The sequence below is a fragment of the Zootermopsis nevadensis genome, unplaced genomic scaffold, assembly GCF_977971745.1.
Source record: "Zootermopsis nevadensis isolate Lab colony 2312 unplaced genomic scaffold, Znev_1.0 Znev_ptg000019l, whole genome shotgun sequence".
NCBI lineage: Eukaryota > Metazoa > Arthropoda > Insecta > Blattodea > Termopsidae > Zootermopsis > Zootermopsis nevadensis.
Genome location: NW_028259151.1, coordinates 1,423,218 through 1,447,814, shown reverse-complemented (window position 1 = coordinate 1,447,814; position 24,597 = coordinate 1,423,218). Strand labels below are relative to the sequence as shown.

Below are 24,597 nucleotides of genomic sequence, written 5' to 3'. Positions count from 1 at the left end.
TATGACTAATATTCTGCTCTGGACCCACACAAAGGACATTTTAATCATACCAACAGCATATTCAGCGCAAAACAGAATAATCTTGTGTAAGTCAAAGCAGAAAAGAATGAAGAGTTATTGAGAATGATCAAATATAGTACGGTACTCACATTCTTGTGCTCTGCGTCAAGGGCGTCCCACATTGAGGCAACAATCTTTGACACCTCACCAAAACTGGCATTTGGGTTCTGTCCCTTTATGGCAGCCTGAGTGTCACGGAAGAAGAGGGCATATGCAGACACCGGTCTGGAGAACATAAAATACAATATACAGGTATCAATTTTCATTTTCAAAATCATTTTAAAATAATGTGATGTTGAACATCATACCTTCAACCTCTCAATGTCCACTACTGGACATAGAACTCCCATTTGGGGATTTTAGCCATATGCTACCACGCTGGCCAGTGCGGGTTGGTAGCGGACAAACATCCATGCCTTGATTGAGACTCGAATCCACGGTCGCAGCAGTCAGGCGCACGAGGACCATGCCTCAGACAGCATGGCTACTGCGGCCGGTGCATATGAGATACACAGTTTATATTCTTCTGAACCTAGATGGTCATATTAACTGGACCTACCCATTAGCTCAACAACCGCCTCTGCTATGGACTGGAAGAAATCTAATGTCTAATACAAGTGAAAACAACCATTTCTGAACTATCCAGTGGTCTAGTGGCTAGCACATACTTACAGGCCTAACATGAAAAAACGTTCCACATTCGTTACCATAAGCTGTCATTAACATCGAAATAAAAAAGTGGTAAAAGATGTGTCAGTGCAATCACAATGAATCACATGAAGACTGGCAGTAGAATCAACTCCCTAAACATCATTTCTCTATTTATTTGTAGTTTATTTATCAACGCTCTCAGTAATCCAGACTAACATCTAATGATAGGATGATTAATAAATAACAGATTGGAAACAATGCAGAAGGAAGTGGTCGTTGCCTTTAGGTACTATAGCAGCATAACAACGTCTATGGGCCAAGATTAGGAGTGATAACCACTTGACTTTGACATTCTATCATAAAAAAACAGGCTGTATTTGTTCTTACATGTGGATGAAAAACTTGACTTGCCTTTTTGAGATGGAAAAAGGGTGTCTGAGGGATCATGAGATCATAATGACAAGGAACACATCTGGATGTAGGAGATATCACGTGATCAAAATGAATGGATAAAATTATGTGATGAAGAGTTTCATAATTTCTACGCTTCAAGTCACATAGATACAGCTATTAAGGAAAAACTGCACGGAAGACTAACTGGGAAACCTAGATGCAGTTGAGGATAAAATTCAAACTGATTTAAAAGAAAATGGTTTCCATGTGCTCAGGAAAATATAAATACAGGATTTTGTAATAACAGTGCTGAACATCCAGGTTTATTAACAACATTAAATGTTGTGTTTTTGACAGCGTCCTTCATTAAACAAAACGTATGCACGCAGCAAGTTCGCTTTCCTAGCAACACCTTATTTTATTAGATAAGTAAGTATCAACTACTGAAGACGACTTTGTACCGTCAGGTTATTCAGCCTACTTTAATAAGAGACTTGCGGAGACCAACAGAAAGATAGGTCTGCAGGTCTAGTTTTACGTCCCAAAAACCTTAGAGCCGCATTATTTCCACTAAATTTTAGAAAACAAATCGACGCACTAAGTCAAACATTTCCCAACGAACAGCAAACAGTTACATTATGCCGCGATATTTTAAAAATATGTTTTAAAAACGATGAAAGTTAAATTCTCCTTGTGTAATGTGTATTCATGTATCACGAATCAAAAAACAAACTGCTTGGGAACCTCTACAGCACGTAACAAGTAGTTCGACACCCTGACTCAGCAAGAACTGCCTGCGGTCATCGGTCGGCCGGCGACGTTCTCTTTGCGGTCAGCCATTATCTCCGCCATAATTTTGTTATCAGGCCAGGAGCCTATATCATATGTTAAATTGTAACGTGTTCCATATAGGCTATATACCAGGGGTTCTCAACCTTTTTTCAATGCAGTACCACTAATTCTAATTTAACACATTAAATGTACCACTAACCAAATGCGTTCAGGGAAAACTTATTTATGTTAATATTATCTTTTGATTTTCTTACTTAGTTCGCGTACAACTCAATATTGGCTCGCGAACCACCAGTGGTACGCGTACCATAGCACTTCGGGGACGTAATATTCAGGTTCTCACAGCGGCGAGAATGAAGTTTACTGTCTTCTGGGATGTTGCGCCGTGTAGTCTGACTAGCGTTTCAGATGTGCTTACAGCGTCCACCATCAGGGCTGATCAATGCTCATCGCCCCGATGATGAGGGCAATAAGCACCTCTGAAAGGTCGGTCAACTTCTATGAGTCTACAAAGTACAACATCCCAGAAGGCAGTCGTCTTCTTTACCGGCGTGTTTGTGTGCTGTGATCTTACATAAAATCTTGTTAACAAAAATTTTCCAGAAACTCTCTTAGAGGTCATTACCGTATTCAGAATTCGTAACAAAAACCACGTGTTCTCTTCTAATCTGTGATAAATCACAATTGATTCTCACACCATCAATACCACAGGAAAAACACCGATATTTTCTCAGAGCTAATGTGTACCCTAAACTGAATAAAAATACATAAAACACCGTAAGTAGATAACAAAGAACTTTAAACGAAAAATGTAGTGTGATAAATTCACAACGGTCTCAAAATGCTGGGAGTCCTTTCTAGTTTATTGGCAATAAATGTAAAAAGTGGGTGTTGCAATATGAAGACATAATTTCAAGTGCGAAAACGTCCTACTTATTCCCAGTCCTAGACACGTTTTCCATTCACGGCTGTATTCAACCCTTGTTGTAATTCAGAATGATATATATAAAACAGTATATTTAAGATCTATGGCCCTGACTACTTTACTCAGCTGTGATGGATGTATCAAGCAATGGGGACAGACAGCCCCTAGAATCAAATTATCCATGTTTTCTCTCCACTGGCAGGATGGCGCAGTGATGCTGTGAGGGGAAGGTGATGTAGGGGGGAGCAGAGTAATGTTTTATGGAAAGAGAAGCTGTTACTGTTATCGAACGGAGACGAGAGTGAGCGAGAGCAACCGGGGGGAAAGGGGGTTTGCAGAATGGATCTTTCTGTACAATCAATAAAACATGGCCCATTTAAATTGCAGTATACGTCTGTCAAGCAGGCTACCTCATCTCTGATACCCCACCCGCCCTCTTCTCTGTCTATGCAAGCCGCCACTGCCCACTCTTGTATATATGCTATGACGAAAATTGGAAATTCATGTGTCTGACTACGCAGCAAGCAAAGAAGAAGAAAGGAGCAGTAATGTCCATGGATACTGAAGTGATTGGTAATGGCGATGATAAGTCCGTTAGGGGGATGGATAACTTTTACAAGGAACACGCCCGATGAAAGTAAATATGCAAACTTTTATACTTCACTGAGTCTGAAGATGACTGTCTTCTGGGTTGTTGCACCGTGTAGTATGGTAGAAGTTTACCAACGTTTGAGAGGTCCTTGCTGCCTCCATCATCAGGGCGATTAGTAAGCCGCGCCCGCGTCATGATAATGGAGGCAGCAAGGACCTCTCAAACGTTGGTAAACTTCTACCATACTACACGGTGCAACAACCCAGAAGACAGTCATCTTCAGACTCACCGCCGTGAAAACCTCAAATCCTACAAACATAAACTCTACTAGTTCGGTCTTTCTTCATATCTCTTGCTTCTGGACCACACACGCGACATCTGCGGCAACAAGCCGAAGAGGAGAATGTGAAGAAAAACGCTTTACGCCTGCCACACGACATCTGATCAGAAAACATAGGGCAGGACTGTCTTAAAATCAGTTAAACCGCAGGCTATGAGGTTCCCTCAATCAAACGGTTGTAAAGCTGATATGTGTGAAGATATGGCGGCCGTCAGAATGGAATTAAAGAAGCTTCGATGCTTCGCTAGAGAAAGAAACCCTAGCCAACTACAAAGCGAAGACGACTGTAATTAAACGAAATGAGTGGTAGTACGAGGCAATCGGTGGGAAGGGATATAATCCCACATCCCCCCAGCTACTTACCAGACGTTAATTGCGTAATAATAAATAATTTATTTTACGTTTTCAGTTAATTAAAACTTTTAAAGTAGTCATTAATCACTGACGTAATTTGTGTCTCGTTGAAATGTGGAAGAAATTTAGAAACTCGCATCCAAGCTGACTTGGTACTGTATTACGTAAAAGAGATTAGACTCCAGCAAAAGTCTTTGATAATCTTCCAAAGTAGGCAGAAGATTCAGACCGGAAAGAGATCTTGATTTATCTTCATTACGAATACAACGATTGCACTTCTTACGGTTTAGTAAAATTAATACTAGTCTTCACTCTACGTTTTGAAAGAACAAATTCTGTTTTCATATTTGTTTTGACAACTGATATTACCTGTTGTTTGGACACCATTTAAGCCAATGTAGTTTCTACACGGTGAGGCTGGTAGTCTAACTTCGGACGTACTCAAAATGTCTCACTAAACGACAATCAGCAATACGGACAGTAAAAGGACAGAACTTTTATCACACACATGCACACATTTCTTGTATTCTCGCTGTTAAAACCAACTTACGGAATCCACGTTGTTCTGAAAACGAAAACCCCTTATCCACGAACCCATTTCGATTTTCTTTAGACACATTAACAGTAAATAAATTAAACCATTAGGCCAATGTTGCTTTTTTTTTTAAATCTTTATCCTCTTTTAGCTGCAGGTGTTGAGGTACTCATTCATTCATTTAATCCTATTAGACATTCGGTAGGACTCCTTGGACGAGTGATCAGCCCGTCGCAAGGCCTCTACCTGTACACAGGACAGCACAACACAGAAAGACGCGAACAAACATCCATGCCTTGAGTGGGATTCGAACCCACGGTCCCATTGCTCAAGCGCACGAGGTGTATGCCTCAGACCGCGTGGCCATTGCGACCGGCTTGTTTTAATAATGCAGTCCGAAATTCGTTTGGGTACTATCACGTGTATAGCACCACACAGAATTAGTAGGCCTATGTTATAAGAATTCTGAGTCGAGTGCCAAACACTCATGATCTTAGTTCAGTATTCCCACAAACAGGCCCTGCAAGAATTTCTCAGTGGTTTCGAAGTTCTTTAAGGTAATCATCAATTTGAAGTAAAATGATATTATTAAAACGTTATTTTAATTTATTAATAAATTAGTTTACTATAGTACATTATTAGAAATGGCAGTAAGCTGCTTACAAATACGGACGAAGAAGAGGATATACGGTAAACTGAAAGTCTACTTCACAATGAGCCGACGTCCGCGATACGAATGATACCAGTTTTAATCACCAAAAATAAACACAACAAACAAAAGACTGCTGCAATAAAGATACTAATTTAGGTATGGAACTGCCTGCATTTATATTTCGATATTTTATACATTAGTAACAAAAAGGTTTGACAATTTTTCTTGGATCAGCCAAACCATTCACAGCAGGAAGCCACGGCGTGGCTTAAAATTCTTCCTACATTTCTTACTAGAAACAGAAACTACCTTTACTCTGCGACCAGCTAAGCGAGTGGGCCTAAGAGAGGACGTGAGAATGTGCTGCTTGGTCAGGGCTAACACCCAACTCACACCTCGGTGAAAGAAGAGTATGTGGAATGATTGTTGGCAGGTAAAAAGTAATTAATTCTGAGAGAAATCTGCCACTGTGCAGTTTCTTCCAGCACGAATATTTCTTTAGGACACCCTGAACTGTACCTCATGCTCCGCGGTAGGATGCCACCGTCTAGCCACCTAAATCAATACTTGCAAAACAAATGAACTCATATGGAGAATGTTTCTTCACGAAGTACGTTCTGGAACACCTGGAATGAGGATCTTTATCCACGTTGCAGCAGGCAAGCCACTTTTGACAACAAACCACCAGTCACTAGGCCGATTCTAATGGATTAATTCAAACACTCTTCCAGTCCACATACACTGCAATACGTTTGGTTTCGAGACACGCCTATATTTCTGCAACCCTCCCTCGTTAGAAGGCCGGTATTTTATCGGAGCTCAGTTATGTCTAGGCTTCAGTTATTCTGAACAGAGAATATCATCATTGTTGTAACTTTTATTTTGTAACCCAACAGCTAACACAACCAATTATTGACACAATTTTGGAACAGCATAGCAACAACTTACAAGAGAATATTGAAGAAAGTTGTCGCATTTCACTGGGGAGGACGTAAAACACGTGGAGGCCGGTAGATCAGTGTTAAATACAAAATTGTACGAGGGTCGCTCATTAAGTAATGCCCCACATTTTTTTTTCTCAGCCAATAATGAAGATAGAAAAGTGTACTTTTACATGCTTGAGATTTGATGTTTCCCGCGTTCGTGTACGGAGTTTCAAATGATTCCAACCGATAGCGGAGCTGTAGTGAACTGTTAAAATGGCGTCTGTGAACGACTCTCGTTACAAGCAACGAGCTGTAATTGAATTCCTTGTTGCTGAAAAAGAAACGGTGGTGAACATTCATAAACGTTTGTGTGCTGTGTATGGAAGCTGTGCAGTCGATAGGAGCACCGTTGGTCGCTGGGCTAAGAGAGTTAAAGCTTCAGGAAGTGAAGAAACCGAGCTCCGTGATCTGCCGCGCTCTGGGCGTCCTGCCACAGCCACCACTCCAGACATGTTGAACCGCGCGGATGCCATTATTCGTGAGGATTGGCGCATCACAACTCGACAATTGGCCCAACAGCTTTCAGTCAGCAATGGAAGTGTGATTGCAATTATCCAGGCTCTCGCATATTCGAAGGTGTGCGCAAGATGGGTTCCACGAAGTCTCACAGCAGACCACAGGATTCAAAGGAAAACGATTTCTTCTGAATTGTTGGAGCGTTTTGATGCTGAGGGAGAGGTCTTTCTGTCCCGGATCATTACAGGTGACGAAACCTGGATACACCACTTTGAGCCAGAGACAAAAAGGCAGTCAATGGAGTGGCATCATCCTCAATCACCGAGAAAGAAGAAATTCAAGACAACTCCCTCCGCCGGAAAAGTCATGATGACTGTCTTTTGGGACAGTGATGGGGTCATTCTTGTGGATGTGATGCCAAGAGGTGCGACCATCAATTCAGACGCGTACATCAGGACCCTGAAAACCCTCAAGAAGCGTTTTCGACGAGTTCGGCCTCACAAGCATCCAGCAGAAATTTTGCTCCTGCACGACAATGCACGCCCTCACACAAGTCTGAGAACCCGGGAAGAAATCACCAAATTGGGTTGGACGGTGCTACCCCATCCACCCTACAGTCCAGATCTGGCACCCTCCGACTTCCATCTCTTTGGGCCACTTAAAGATGCTATCCGCGGAACAAGATTTGAAGATGACGAGAGCGTGATTCAAGCAGTGAGGACATGGCTACGTGCACAGGACAAGAGCTGGTACCGGCAAGGCATGCATGCACTTGTTCCACGCTGGCGTAAAACCGTACAAGTTGATGGGGACTATGTGGAAAAATAGTATGTGTAAAGGAAACATTGATTTATATTGTCACTAAATTTGAGCCATCTTGAATAAATATGTTCTGAGGAAAAAAATGTGGGGCATTACTTAATGAGCGACCCTCGTACATCACTTACTTTTGCGGTTCGTTAGGATCTCTCTTCTTCTTTTTCTTCTGAACCTTCGGCTTCTTTTGAATTTTTGCCAGTCCGTTATCTGCCGGCTCTGGAGACGGCCGCTTCATGCCAGCCATCTGTAAAGCAAATTATTTATAAAATAGGTTATTGGGAGTATCTGCATTCATTTTTAAAACGCATTTTACCAGACTCTACAGAATACTGAAGCAATTTTAGTGTCACATATTCTTCCCTTAACAAAATATACACACAAAAGGTGACAAATAATTTCTACAGTTTATAGCAAAAACAGTTCTGAATCCTGTATTTTAAGAAGTTCACAAGCAGCACCATCTAATCCTTACAGAAGTTAAAGGGGATGAAAGTTAGAGCAACGTGCGCAGAAGAAAGAGACCAAGAGCGTGATGGATGTATTGCCCAACACAACCAATCTCAGAGTGACTGCTTAGCGATGGCTAAACTACAGCAACGTCACTTGTGTGACAATATTACTACTCCTGTAACATGGCGCCAAGCCGCGGAGAGGCAAATGTTTAATACTCCGTGTTTAGCCTATGAATAGAACGCAGCCAGAAATAATGTTATGGTTACATTGAAGGGAAGAACCATAATACTGCAAATAGAACTGTCAGACGGCGATTTTAAATCTGAAACAACCACAAAAGGCTACACCTCTAGAAAGACTGCTCTAGAGAAATAACTGTATCACGTCGCGTCTACTTTAAAAAGCAGAATACAGTGGATTCCGGTTAATTTAAACACATCGGGACTAAAACACTTTGGCCCAATTAAGCGGCTACCCCAATTAAGAGAAGTTCCACGTAAAGAGTTAAAAAGGTTTGTTCTTTAAAATTTGTCCCAAATAAACGGCTGCCCCGATTAACTGATGGCCCAATTAACCGGAATCTAATGTACAAAGAAACTCACATGAGAGAAAATATAATAAAAGATTGTTAACTGCATTATTTAATTTTTGATTCAAGTTAAATAACTTAAAAAATAACCTTGTTGAGCAATGACTGTAGAAATAAACAAGATTATCTAATTTAGCATTTCAGTAGCATTTAGCATAAAAAGTCTTCCATGTAATGAAAATGGTTAAATTCGAAATATGGCAGTTAGGGGATGGGAGGTGGCAGCCAGTTTGTCCACCACAGCTAGAACTGTACACCGGGGCACAATTGCGCGGTTAGTACACGATGCAACAAAGGGGATCTGCCACTGTGAGCGGCTGTAAACAGCTCCATGGTATCACTATATACTGGCAAGACACAGATATTTACGATCTATCCACCAGAAATAGCGTATATGAAAGGATACTATTTCAATAGTCTTCTAGGAAAACGATTAGGTTGTGGAATGGATTGATCTGACCCAGGATAAGGGCCAATAGAGCGCTGTTGTAAGTACGGTAATGAACCTTTGGGTCCTATAAAAGGCCAGGAATTCCCTGATCATTTGAGTGACTAACATCTTCTCAAGAATAACTCTAATACCTGCATAGAGCTGGTTTAGTTAGCATCGGAAATTAAATTCTATAATCAATCGTGTAGCCCGTTCGTCCGCTTCACAAATCAGCAGCATCAGATCGAAATCGCCACCAACTGCCTGCACTCTGTGGGCTTTCAAAATTCCCCCAACCATTATACATTCACCTGAAGATGGTAACTGCGAAAGCCTAGTGACAAGAATAATTCCGTGGAGCAGAGTTCTGTTTGTGATGTTTACTACCAGCTAGTCAAGAAATTCCTCGCCTTTCATGGAATCAGATGGTTAATTACCATGGCCACAAAATCCCGCAAGCAGTCCCTCTCCTAAGTCGCACAGTCCACAGTCTCCCACCCTATTTCCTTAAGATCAAGTTTAATATTTACATCCCATCGATGCTTACAAATACGAGGGTCATTCCAAAAGTAATGAACCATATTTTTTTTAAATCCAATTTTCAATTTACAATTTTGTTATTCACACAGTGGATAGGTAAAGCCTTCAGGAACAAAATGCTACTTTTCAATGTAGTCTCAGTCCCTCTCAACTGTCTTAAGCCACCTCGGCGCTACGGCATGTATGCCCTCACGGTAAAACTCGGGATCAGCGCTTTTGAGTCACTTATTCACAGATGCCACAAGGGAGTCATAGCCCTCAAACTTTGTCCCACGAATGCTGCCTTTCAGTTTACCGAACAGGTGATAATCTGGCGGTGCCAGATCGGGACTCTGTGGTTGGTGTGGCAACACTGTTCACCACAATTTTGTGATCGCAGCGGACCACCTCGCACAGTCCTTCGAAAGTCCCATATTCTCCAACATTCTGCACACACTGGCTTCGGCAATGTCCAGTCGGAGCAACAGTTGTTTCACAGTCATGTTGTTCACCCTCTCAACATTAGCGTCCGTCAGCGCTGATTGTGGCCTTCCGACGCGCGGCAAATGGCAAATATTTGCATGTCCATCTTTGCCTGATGTTCTTTGTGCCCAGCGGCTACCTGTGCTGCGATCGACAGTATCCACCCCGTACACCTTCTGCAATCGCTTGTGGATGTTTCCCACGGTCTCGTTCTCACACACCAAGAACTCGATAACAGCACGTTGTGTCTGACGAACGTCAAGGACGGCAGCCATGTTTAACGAATTATACACATGTGCCACTTTCGGGAGAAGGATGAACTAAGTTATAGTACAACCGGGACTAGTGTATATGTGTTCTGTGTGAATAGCAACACGTAAGAAAAAAGGCGGATTTTTTAAAATATGGTGCATTATTTTGGAGTGACCTTCGTACAACTTGCCATCTCCTCATGCGTGCTACGTGCCCTACTCATCTCATCCTCCATAATTTCATAATTAATATTATTTGCTTACGGGTATAAGTACGATTATCTTAATTATGTAATTTTCTCCAGTTTCCTGTCACTTAAAAGTCTTTTTTTAAAAATATTTTTCTATAAAATCATAAACAACATTCGTTTCTTACGGTTCAGTGGCTTACAGAATTCGTTATGACGTTCGTGTTTCCATTCTTATCCTACAATCGAAATATGGTGTCAGTGTCTATTACATTATCCATCCTTTTCAACCCTCCATAAAAGCTTGGTATAAATACGATCATCTATATGAGGTGCCAATTTTCTTTCTTTTTTAAGCTATTCTAACAAAAGTTGAAGTCGTCAGAACTTCCTCTCTTTTTATAAAGAAAAAAATCACTTAAAACTTTATACATTTATAACTATGCTTTTATAGTCGGACTTTAGAGAACATCCGTCCGCAGAAGCAATTCCGCGAGAGAAAAAATCTCTTTACACACACACACACACACAAAGGAAACATGGATTCTAAAATTAATGTGGGAAGGAATAGATTGTGTAGCTTTCCATAACTGCAACTTTCTTATACAAAAAGTGCGAAACATTATAGCACCGAGGTATACTTCACTGTCAGCAATTGACGTTTAGGTAGACACGTCAGTGACCTATATTAAATTTGATATAACGTACAACAACATCGATTTGGGAATTACTGAAGTACGAGATCGAAATAGCACGTATTGTGTATCTCCAATACACAACGTGTGAACCCGTCAACAGATTGCAACTAGAACAGTTCTTTCACCACTCTCTTCATTATAAATAAACACAGGTCACCAGTAGATAGTGAATAGTTTAATAAAATTCATCAATTCAAATGTACATAAACAAATATCATTTCTGAACAAACCCGTACTTCAGTAAACCCAGATACGTAGCTATATATGAATGAATTATATAAATCACGTAATTTAAAATACAGAAATTAAAGATGAATATGAATGAATTCTGGAGGTAGCGCCGGGTTGTGTATTAGGCGGTTGCCAACATTTCAGAGGTTCTCGATGACTCTATCACCAGGGCGCAACATCCCAGAAAAAGTAATCTTAATACTAACGCAATAACAAGCTGAAATCTCATCACAGACTGACGATGTTTGAGAACAGGGTGCCGAGGTGAACAATTGGACCTAAAAGTGAGGACGTAACAGGACGGTGGCAAAAACTGCATAATGAGGATTTTCATAATTTTCTCTCCTCACCAAATACGATTAAGGTAATCAAATCAAGAAGGATCATATGGAAAATGACTACAGAGAGAACGGAAGAGATAAGAAATGCATACAGAATCTTAGTTGGGAAACTTGCAGGGAATGTAGCACTTGGGAGACCTAAACAAAAAAATGGGAAAATAATGTCAAGATGGGTTTTGAATAAATGTGGTGTGATGTGAATTAGATTCATGTGGCACTATATGGGATCCAAAGGCGAGCTCTCGTGATTACAATACCGAACCTTTGGATTCCATAAAAGTAGAACATTTCTTGAATAAATGACCGAATGCTGGTTTATCTCAAAGGACTCTGTTTCGCGGAGTTTTTTTTATTTTTTGAGATTACGTACTTGTTTTAGAGGGGGGTTTACTAGAAATCAAAATATGATAAATAAATATTTCTTAACAGCCACATTAACAAGAGGATAATGTGTGAACACCGTCGACGGCCACAGTGAAATTTTTGCCGCCCTGAGTTGTCCACCCCTGGCTTCTAAATTGAGATAAGCAAATAATTAGTTGAAATTACCTATTCAGTATGTGACTGGCTGTAAAGTTGGGTACAGGCTTCGATTTCCGGAAGGCAGAGTTTTTTTAACCAGCATTTTGACACGGGCTCTAGGCTCAATCAGCCTCCTATCCATTTCGTTCCACTGACACTTGTCTCTACGCAAACCGGCCGGAGTGATCATTCACCTACATCCAGTGCCGAGATAGCAAAGTGTGCCTTACCTCTCTGTTTTCTCTACACACGTTCATGGCGCGATTCTTAAACACAGAATAACTTTACTTTTCCATACAAGTGGATGTTACTAGTAGGCCTACTTTGAAATTCAGTTTCGTGAACATAATAATTTTCTGCATTCCCGGCGATCCAGTGCCGAACCATCATTGAACACGTGTTTTTTTGTGTATTCGTTTATAGCTTGATAACGGCTATACCAAATTGCACAAAACTTGGCAAGCTTATTTATCGAGACCAGAAGATAACACACGAATATCGAAGCTCAGGAAAAGTGTCCTGAGTTCGAGTCCCAGTGACGGCGGTTCCTGTAGCTCGGAAATTAAGCATGACAGAAGAACAACGCCTAGAGCAAAGTTCTTTGTTTCAAAGAGGAGAATAGGAAAACAAAGGCCACAATGCTGAGAAAGTGTCCTGGGTTCGAATCCAGATGAAAATTGTTTCTGTACCTCGGAAGCAGAGCACGATAAAATAACAGCGCCAAGACCAAAAATGTTTGTTTTGGCGAGGAGATTTTACACGAACAGAGTCCACAATCACGGAAACGTCTGGGTTCGAATCCTGATGATGATACTGGTTTTAGGGACGATAATCGGCGTAGCTCAGTCAGTACAATGACGCTACGGACTGGAAGACCAGGGTTCGATCCCCGACGGGGGTAGAGGATTTTTCCTCTAAGCTTCTGCGGCCAAACCGGTTCTGGGGCCCACCCAACCTCCTATCCAACATGTACCGGGGTCCTTTCCCGGGAGTAAAGCACCGCCGGGGCGTGATGCTGACCACTCATCCCCTTCTAGTGCCGAGGTCAAGAAAGAGTGGAAGCTATATCTCCCCCCCCCCCCCCGCAAGAGCCTGCCTGACCGAAAGTGGGACAGCTTTACTTTTACATTAATAATTGTTTTCTGTGATATTCAAAGATAAGTATCGAATGATCAGGCAAAATTCAGACAAAATGTAAGAATTTGTTCAATTTTCCCGCAGTAACACTGTGGACATTCTGCTAGTCTAAATAATAATTAAAAATTCAGTTCTTATTGTCAAGAAACAACACTTGTACAGTACAAATACCAATCGGTTATTGGTATTTCGGAAAATAGTCACTGTTTACAATGAAAATCATATGAAACCCACAAACATACTAAGTAAATAAAATGCAGGGTTAGTAACTGCTAAAGTAGGTGATATATACAGTTAATACTGGGCAGTAGAGAGTTAAGAAGCTCACCATGGCGGAGTGCGGTGTGCTGTCGTCACTGTCTTCACTGGTGGTAGTGTTCTCTTGACCTGTCGGAGGGCTGTTACCTTGAGGGGAGCGACCATATGGTGCTTGCAGCTGTCCCTGGGGTGGCTGCCCGTGAGTTAGCAGGAGCTGCTGGTGCTGCTGTTGAAGCATCAAGAGCTGGGGGCCGGCTTGTCCCGGGCCGGCCATCGTATAAGTGGGCTGAGGATTGCTGTATGTTGAGCTACGAAAACACAAGCACGACAGATACAACACTTTAATTACAACAGCGTCTTCCAGTGAGTAGCACACTGGTTAACATGAATATGGCAACATGGCGGGTGGGGGGAGCACAGGAAACCCCGCGCAACATGACTCATCGCGCAAAACCGGTGTGACGCGACATTTTGAATTCAAATGAGTTTTTTCACGCTTAATAACAACAACGACTCAAAAAATATTCGGCCAACATCCCGGGCGAACATGACATTAGTAAACTTCAGAAAACCGCCATTCTAGGAACATCATACATCATTCGAAAGACGCTCATGTAAAATATATATATATCCTCATGTTTGATACCTGCGGCATTTTTTCGAGATTAACGTAATGTTTCACTTGTATTTCCGACCACTGAGATTCACTAATTGTTTCTAAAATGTTAATCCGCTGTTAATTTTTTTGTGAAATATAACGATTATTACAAAATTTATAAATGAGGTGTGTGGAATTATGGTCCTATGAACGCAATTTATGAAAATACACACACACAAAGCTTTACGACATATAATGCAAGATCTCGTGTGTATTGACGTTAGGTGCGGATGGCTGCATAAATCCAAAACAAAGTACGCAGAGACATTCTGAAAACACGAGTCTAGTCGCTTGATCTGGACAATGAAAGGCGTAACAGGTATTAATACAGTTTCTTTTCGCCAATGTTGCCAATGAGCATGAATATCTAAATCTATCGACTACTTCTTGGATCGGCCATCATCTTTTGTTATCGATAAAGACGTTTTATGTTATGCAAAATTTTCATTGAAATGCTAATATGCATTTGTGAAATTCCCAAAACTGAGATTCAATAACAAACAGTTATTCAGTACGGACCTGAAGACGGGGCTTCGATTCCCGGAAAAGGCAAGGATTTTTATTTTCGCCACCACACCTAGACCGGCTCTGGAGTTCACACAACTTCTTTCCTCCCTACTAGAAAGTGCGGGTTCTTTCCGCGAGGGTAAAGCAGCGAGAGAGCAAAGCGAACTCAAAAGCTTCCTTCATTCGGGTTTTACGGAACGCATGCAATGCAAGAAGCAACGTGTCGACAATTCCGTATATATCGTTATTCACGTTGTATTAAATGAAGTATCATTTTAATAGCTTCCTTCACATACATAGTGCTAACTTCTACTTAAAATTATAATTTCGGCTAAAGCTCAAATTCCTGTGAATAAAGAGTAAAACAATCAGATGTTATCACTGAACGTGGCCCAGTTTTCGTCCTCTGTCATTGTCCGCAGTAGAATCGTCTGCAACAGTGACAATCACTGCTTTTATGTTTTTCACTCTGTAATCAATGTCCCTAGAATCGCGGTTCTTCTTTTTCTTCTACATGACAAACACAATTTGCACACTTATCTGAAGATATCTCTCCAATAGAGTTTTGTAGGAACTTTTCTACAACAGGAGACGGCTGTCTTCTGAATCGTAGCGTCGTGTGTTCCGGTAGAAGTTTACCGTTTCAGATAACCTCGTTTGATGCAAGGCAATCGCCCTGATAATGAATGCAGCAAGGACATCTGAAACACTGGTAAACTACCAGACTACACGGCGGCACAACCCAGAAGATAGCCACCTTCGTACTCGCCGCTGTGAGAACCCCAAATCCTATTTTTCAACATCCATTAGCAAGAAGGTTTTATTATGCGTTGCAAGTACCCTGGGCCCATATGACTTCTATAGGATTAAGCTCACAATGATACGGTGGAAAATAAAGTATTTATTATTTTGTAATTTGTCCATTTCGTCAACCACATTTTTATCACAAATACGTATTTTGAACATCACCACCTTCAGTAGCTCTTTATTCTCCATGGAGATTTCCTTTGATCTGAGCCAGTCTAAAATATATTTTTGTCCAAGATGTAGCTAACGTTTCTGTCTTCAGTGTGCTGTTAATTACAGTAATACAGAGCCAAGACTAGGTAGTATTTTCTTGAACTACTCCATGGAGTCCTATTCAATGTCCTTAAAAAAAAAAAGCAACCTTGGCAGTTTTATTCGTCCGATCTCGCCATTTTCCTTTGTATGGCCTGCATAAACTTAAGTATCATCTAGATTGGTGGTATTCAATCTTTTTTGTTCGCGTACCCCCAGATATAATTTCTCCTCAACTTGTACCCCCAAAGTTGTTGGTGTATAATTCAAGTTATACATAGAATATAATCTACATCTAAAATAAATTAAATAAATTACATTACCGATTATTCAGTGTTTATCATAAAATAATATGTATTTTTTTAAATTTCACATACCCCCTAAGATGTCTTCGCGTACCCCAGGTTGAATACCACTGTTCTAGATAATAGACTGTTGTGTCCTCCGCACGATAGCGTCTAATTTTCTAACATCTCAAACACATCTGCGACGGTACAACACAATATCATTTCCTTCTCGGAAACAATTGTCTCTTTCTTTGGTTGCTTGCGTTCTTTAAAAGTTCGTGCATATTTGAAGCTGCCCTCTTGAAATTAGTGAATTCAGGAGCACCGTTCAAAGCAGTCAGGATCTGTCTAGTATTTCACCGATAAAGTACAAACTACGTAGTACTCTCCTAATGACACCTATATAAAATTCATCAATGTTATTTATTTTGTTCTTCCTTTTCCTTTCAGCATTGCCATTCCCATCGAAGAGGCCGCTTTTACTGCTGTGTGAGGTTTGTCTTTCAACAAAATCTTCTACATATTCATAACTGAAATTTTTCACCCCTATAGAAACCTCTCCCTCAGCACGTTTCTTGGCCAGGGAAACTTTAAACACCCTGGTTGAGGGTTTTCAGCCATGGTGAAGAAATGAAAGGCTTCATTTACCGGAAGTAAAATATTCGAACCATAACTTCAAATAACGACACACACAAAATACATTATGATTTCTACAGTGTGTTAACGCACTACAGTTATAATTAACAGATACACCGCGTGAACCGAAAGAAGACTTCTCCAGGCCGTCAGCCAACAATATGCAAGCACGCAGTCTCCTGACGACATTCTACATGCGCTTCGTACTTATCCCGAATGCAGGGTAGAGGATAACGCTTTCCTCTCACCTCCTATCAAGGTGTAGTGCCTTTTAGGGGGAAAATTCATATATTACTAGGGCCAGAGCGGGTAGACGTAAAGGTAAATTTGTCTCTGGTACTTAATTAAGCACCACGCCATACAGGCGTATGGGTGAGCGGACGAAAAGCTCCACATATTTTAACCTCAACACTAAAAGGAGATAAGCTGTTAGATTCACATCACACCCGCTTTACCCCTGATGATGAACCCCGATACCCATTAGATAGGAGTTTGGATAAGCCCTAGAGCCGGTCTGGTGATTTCTATTGAAATTAGTTCTTATAATCCTGAGTTATAATTTTCGTTCCAAAATATTATTAACAACAATAACAGCAATAGAAATGTTAGATTGGATTCAATATAACTTGCCTACTACCTATGGTTTCTTTATTTATTTAAATTTCAGACCACAAAGAAACAACTTGGCGGGTACAATATTTAGTAAGATGTACTTACCTCTATTTTTGTAGCACCTTATTTTATATTGGCAATATTAACTCGTCGAAAAATCTTATCAGCTAAGGGCAACATATACAAAATATACACGTTTCTACTAACACCTGAACAGCTGGTAGCTGTGCGACACCTCGACACTAAACTACTAATAAGTATCAGAGAAAACTATCCCTTCTCTACCTGAATACTCAACAACAGGCTTCCCTCCTGCACTGCGCCCTCTTGCAGGAAGCATCTCCTTTCATTACTAAGGCAAAGACGTCACGGTCGAGTTCTGAGGGGAGGGATTGAAAACCCCATACAGAAGACAGAATATACTACAAATAGAAAAACTAGAATTTCGAGTTTTAACAGCATATAATGTGTCTCTCTGTATAAGTTATTGATAAGAAAAGTTACCTGGCCTGTCAATTTTATGTCTAGGGTTCCAAGTTCTTACATCGCTGACCCTACAATGGAACGACCAGTAGGAGAAAAATGCTACTTCTGCATTGTACGCCGAAGAGGTTGTAACCTTCTGTTTTATAACGTCGCAGTGCACATGGATCGGACTGATTGTACAAAAATGTCTTTATCCACGGGGCCTAACGTTTCACTACTTTGCATCACTGATCACAGCTCACCTGACACTGATTCCCATGGAGTGCTCGGGTGGTCCAGTCAGGTAGAGAGGCTGTTGGTAGGCTGATGGGTCGTTCATCACCATGCCATCAGTGGGTTGACTGCCCATCATCTGGGGCTGTTGATAGGACGCCATGTTGCCTTGGGAGGGGTGTTGGTTGGGACCTTGCTGATGTTGTTGTTGTTGCTGCTGATGGTGAGGATTAATTGGAGGAATATCAAACTCCTCGTCACCAAAACTAGGTGTATGAAAGGTCTGCAACACAAAACAACAGAATTCCCGTCAAAGCGAGTAATCCACGATAAAATAATCTTCGAAATCTGGAAGAAAAGACGTCGAAAAAGAACTCTGAAGTGTAATGGTCTGTTATGGTCGACTCACACCACAATATCGATCTTCTGAGGTTAAAATAAATGTTAAAATAAACAAAATTATGGAAGTTTGCTCACTCCCATGTAGGCTATAGTTTATCATTTCTCAGTAGGATTTGAGGTTTTCACGGCAGAGTCTAAAGATGGCTGTCTTCCATAGTTATAATTTCTCCTTTTTTCCTACAACGGGTTGTAGATTCGGTTGAAATTGTGTCATTAATCCGGGAAAAAACATTCTTATTATGACAACCACCATCAATATGATGACCGGGTGTAAAGCCAACCCCTGGAATGTCATAAAGTTATATAAAATACAGATACCTACCTGAAAGAATGGACTGCCCAAAACAGTTGTAGTATTCCTACCCAATGTGTACAAGACATGCTTTCCGCGTGATCAAATAACCGAAGCGTGAAGCTGACCACTCATGTTCAGCTCCTGCCAAAACTAAGAATGTATGGGGGCTATACCTCAATTCCAACAGATGTCTTCCAGGCGCGGTGTTTAATTAATCGTAGGGACAAATTTACAAATATACGGCAGTATATGATCTCTGACAATTCATTCATCCACAAGTCTTCTACTTCTTCACACAAAATATACTGCTTGTTGAGTTGTATCGGAGAGGGATTGAGGAATACTTGTTACTGTAAAAGCGATTACATTTTTCACTCTCAAGTGCATTATGCCTGTACAGTCTCAACAGTTTAAATCAGAAACTAAACAGCTGAGAAAACTACGAACTCCAGCCAGCTCCTAAGTAATTGTCAGTATTAATGTATTATTGTTGTTCTGGACTGAATTAATCTGATACAAGACAGGGAGCAGTGGTGGGCTTTTATGAGCACGGTCATAAACCTTATTATGGTTTCATAAAAAGCTGGGAATTGTGTCCAGCTTAGAGACCATTCGTTTTTCAAGAACTCTGGTATATAGAGATTATTATCTATTGTTGTTGTACGAAATGAGGCTCTTCCCTTAAATTAACACTTGCTTGGATCTTCAGAAACGAGCACAAGTTGCCACTAAATGTTTTCAGGACGTACCATACATAACGACAAAAACTGTAGTGTGTATGACAAATGGATCACACCGTAGGATCGGTATACCTACAAACGATACAGGTGAAGTTGTATAGAAAAGCTGTGCCGCTACACGAGGAGAGGACGAATAGCTCCTACCCATTTCTAACCTCGGCACTAAATGGAGGTGAGCGGTCAGTGTCATGCCCCGGCGGCGCCTTACCCCCCGGGAAAGCACTCCGGAGGCTGCGTGGGCCCGAGAGCCGGTCTGGACTAGAGAAAAAATCCTATGCCTCCGTCGGGGATCGAACCCCGATCGTCCAGCCCGTAGCCAGTCAGTATACTGACTGTGCTACCCCGGATCCTAATGGACGTTTCGCCCCACGTATTATTAAACTCGGAAAACGTATGGGACAAGTGGCCAACTTCATGCCCCGGCCTCTTTATCTCCTAGTGCAAAACCTCGGAACCGGCTAGATACGAGAGGAAAGTCCTACCCTGCCGGAAGTCGGAACCCCGATCCTCCTACCCGTAGCCAGGTCTATGTACTGGTTATGAAGAAAACTGCTTCAAGTGTCATCCGGAAATTTATTACAAGGAAGATAGCTGAATTCTGGGTTGTTTCGCCGTGTAGTATGGTAGAAGTTTACCGACGTTTAAGATATCCATCTTACCTCGATCATCAGGACAATGATGATGTTGATGATGGAAAGACCTCTGAAACGTCGGTAAACTTCTACCAGACTACACGGCGCAATAGCTCAGAAGACTCTTCAGACTCATCGCCGCGGAAACCTTAAATTCTACTTAACTGATTTTAAGATTTACACACACAGAAATACTGTACTTACAACGGCTGCCATATTTAGTATGCTACTTTAATCATGCAGTACACCTCGTGTTACAAGAAAGATGGCAGGTGAATGAAGTTTTATCAAAACTGGCATATATTTAGCTTAAAACTTGACTGACTAATTAACTAACTAGATGGCTTACCAAACCCGAAGGTTCATCACCGAATTAACCAAAGCCCTCCACCGGACCCTGTCCTGGGCCAACAAAATCCAGTTTCCTTCAACTCCTATCTCCCATAGATCCCGCCTGACATTATACTCCCATCTACGTCTAGGTGTCCCCAGAGGTCTCTCCCTTCAGGTTTCTCAATCAGTACCCAGTGTACACCTTTTGTACCATCCATGCGCGCTACATGCCCAGCCCATCTCATTCTTCTCGACTTAATCACCCTGACAATACTAGGGGAGGAGTACAAATTTTTAAGCTCATTATTATGCAGTTTTCTCCATACCCCATCGTCTTCCCTCTTAGGCCCAAATATCCTCCTCAATACCCTATTATCAAACACCTGCAATCTGTGTTCCTCCCTCTGAGTGAGAGACCATGTTTCGCACCCATACAAAACAACATGCAAAATTATTGTTTTGTATACTTCAATCTTCAGGTTCTTAGAAATCAGGCGGGAAGACAAATTATTTTGAACTGAGACGTAGCAAGCATTTCCGGAATTTAGTCTCCTCCTAACTTCCTCATGAATGTAATTTTGATTTGTTATTGTTGTTCTCAAATATTTTGAACTTTGTAACACTTTCAAAGGATTTATTAGCCACCCTAAGATAATTCTGCCCGCCTTAAAACTTGACTAATTTTAAAAACTATGTTTCCAACAATATAATCCTAATAATAATTTTAATTACACTATGAATTATCTCTACATATGTCTGAACACGCATTTAGTCAATATTTAGCAATAATAAATAAAACTACGAATTTGAAAGCAAAACTAAATAATTAAAAATTAACGATCGAGCAAAGTGAAGTATAGAAACATGTCCAGTTCACACAACACTCGTATGAATTCATCTTGTATATGACAGAAGTATAAGCGGCAGAAGAACCTCAGATATGCAGCACAGAGCTTGAAATGTTAGAGGAATCGATTCAAACAAATCGGCGTGCCTTCGAGAGAGAACGGATGATCATGTCGGACACTCGTATTTTTAAACGATTTAAAAAGCAAGCCAGTGCAGCAGTGATGCGTCTTACTTGTATTCGATAGGTACTCAGTTCAAATCTTAGTATATAATTACAGGGTATCGTGATGTTTCTTCAATATATTATATTCAGTCTGTAAATAGATTGCGACCATCTTCTTCGGCTCACTATCTATGACCACATTCGCATGCAATTCGACGCTACATAACTAACCTCTATAGCTAAAGAGAGTTGCGTTGGTAACAACGTAACAACTACTCAGTCAACACAAATATCGGTAGCCCTGCATTTCCTCGTCATATTTTTGTTTAAAATGTTCACGAACATGTCACAACCCACCGAAATACATCTGTAAGCGACAGGACATATTTTAGAAACAACGCATTAACAAACAGTTTACCTTCACATGAGTTCAATAAAGAAACACAAAGAATCCTTTTTCTTGTTTCCTCGCAAAAGCCCGAATGAAAAGACAACTTATTTGTGGTTTATTTAACGACGGTTTTTCAGTAACTCAGACTATATAGCGTCGAAGAACACAAAACAGAGAACGGAGGCGCAACTGCCAGAAATAATTTAATGGAACTGCTACCCTCACGCTTCTTCTAGAGAGAAATTTTGTGGCCTAACACTGGTCTGTCCTAGCAGAAGCGGAAGAACTTTCCTAACATGCCACAGTTAGTACTAACGACTTTTATGTAATAATGATAACAATTTCTTCCTGACACGCCGATACAACATTCCAATTACTAGCTTCGTAACACAAAGAAGGTAGTTAGGTCTTCAAGCATCTTTATTGAGTATGTGGAATGAATGTTCGACGTTTAATTACTACACCTATAATTTATTATTCTCATTAAATGTCAAACGAAATACGTTTCTTAGTCCGCCGCGTTGGACATACGTGACTAGACATAACTTAATGGAAACAGATACTATACAACGGCCAAATGCTTAATGCAAAGGGGATAACTGAGGTGAAACCACAGCAATCTCTATGCGAGGGAATACATGGCATTCGTCGATATCGGGAGGTACTAGGTTCAAATATCGGCCCGGAAACTGATACCTTGATGTCTAGGTGTTTTGCTCAGTCCCACCAATGAACACTGTTCTTATTAAGTAAAGAACAAACAAAAGGGTTAAAATCTCATTAACGTCCTGGTATCCAAAATTCATGCCAGACAACTCACTCAGGAAAGTTACTGACGAAGATTGTATGACCAGGTTCAATTCCCAGCAGGGGCACCATTTTTATTTTCGCATCTAGACCGAGGCTGGGGACTATTTAATTCTCCTATACAATAGGGTAAATCGACCGAAGCCCTAAGCTGATCAATGACTCCATATAAGAATGCGTGAAGCTCTGCCTCATTTCCTTCTACACTCCTTCATGGGGTGGTGCTTAGTTAAGCCCTAGGAAGAATTTTAGCTTTGTTACCTCCGAGAACAGCAAGCAAATTTGAATTGTTCTCCGCATTAAATATTTCGTGCAAGTCTAAACGTATCAGAATATTAGCACATGACAATATAGTCAAATATGTCCGAACTTGTTTGAATTTGAAGCCCCTCAGATACATCGTAATGAAACCAGTGAACCCCCCCCCCCCCCCCCCCCCCCGTTAAACTGTTCCGAAAATGTTGATTTAGCGGAACGCAGTTTAGGAGTCAATTTCTTTTTGAGTACCCCTGTTAAAAACCCACGGAAAACGAAGGCATCCAATAACGAACTATTTATGACACTGCATAAAATATGAGTGAAAGAAAGTTCACTGAGAAGGACAGCAAAAGAAGGAAGGATCCATATTTTCTTTGCAAATTGCTACAAATGTCTGACGCTAGGGGCAGAATGAATGGCCGCCCCGAGACTTGTTCCGTGCATGAAATTGCGTCATCGCTTGATCACCGACCGGCATTCCAGCTACAGGACCCAATCACAGCCAGTAAATGTCTACTCAATGAAGCGCATAAATGCTGCTAAATATACATAGCAGGTAGCGAGAAGAGGTCACACGAAGAATATGGTACAGTCGGACCAAAAGTACAGTAGTAACCCTATTACGAAGGACCGAAACAAGAAATTTAAGGAAATACGAGGCGCGTCCTCAAAGTAAGTTTCCCACTCGTCCCACAGCTAGCAAACCTTATATTGCGCGAAGCGACTGTGCGTACGTGATAGAGCAATGACGTAGCATGGCGCATGCACTAACGGCACCTCCCGCGTTCTCACAGTAGCATCGTTGCAGCTATTGAAGATGGAGGTTCTTATTCCAGCTCCCGCCGACTGTGAAGTGCGGTCAGTGATAACGCTAGGCCGCACACGGCTCGACGGACAGCAAGTCTCCTGCAGGAGTTCAGCTGGGAGGTGTTTAATCATTCACCCTACAGCCCGGACCTCGCTCCCAGTGATTTCCATCTTTTCCTACACCTCAAGAAATTCCTGTCCGGTCAGCGTCAGCGTTTTGAGAATGACAGAGAGGCGGAGATGGTTGTCACACAGTGGTTCCAATCCCAGGCGGCAGACTTCTACGACACAGGTATTCAAAAGTTGGTCCCACGGTATGACCAATGTCTCAATTCCGGTGGCGAATATGTTGAAAAATAGCTGGACACTTGCTGTATCTGTTGTAATAAATATTTCCATGAAATTGTGTTTTGTTTCTGTAAACGGCCCCAGGGAAACTTACTTTAAGGACGCGCCTCGTAGATTTATTTACTAAGAGCTAGTATTCGTTAAAACGGAGGAGAATCCACGTGCATGGTTAGGTAAACAAATACCAACAATGCAAACAGAAGTACGCGCAGGCCTACGTAATACATTGCCACTACAATTATTTAAAGTTGTATGCAGAATATTACAAATGTAAGTTTAGCGAACAAAAAGTGGAGGAACTGAAACCATCATCATGACCTTCGTTTTCTTCTTCTTCTGGTTCTAGAGCTATTGTTCTTTCACATCACCATTCATGTATTAGGCATCAATGCTTTTCCCCCTTAATATTTCCATCGTTTTCAGGTCGTCCAATGTATCTTTTACTAACTGCTTTAGAAT

The 24,597-nt window shown here is 41.2% G+C and overlaps 1 protein-coding gene across 3 annotated transcripts in view; it reads right to left on the bottom strand.

Annotated features, from left to right (window-relative positions):
- Positions 1-24,597, bottom strand: part of LOC110827499 (TOX high mobility group box family member 3) — a 312,988-nt gene that overhangs the window by 28,235 nt on the left and 260,156 nt on the right. For all 3 annotated transcript variants that reach the window (XM_022059214.2, XM_022059216.2, XM_087351384.1), the window contains 4 exons: positions 18,143-18,396; positions 13,726-13,963; positions 7,684-7,799; positions 150-285 (listed from right to left, as the gene is read on the bottom strand). In XM_022059214.2, coding sequence (XP_021914906.1) covers positions 150-285; positions 7,684-7,799; positions 13,726-13,963; positions 18,143-18,396 — 744 coding nt within the window. The remainder of the gene's footprint in view (positions 1-149; positions 286-7,683; positions 7,800-13,725; positions 13,964-18,142; positions 18,397-24,597) is intronic.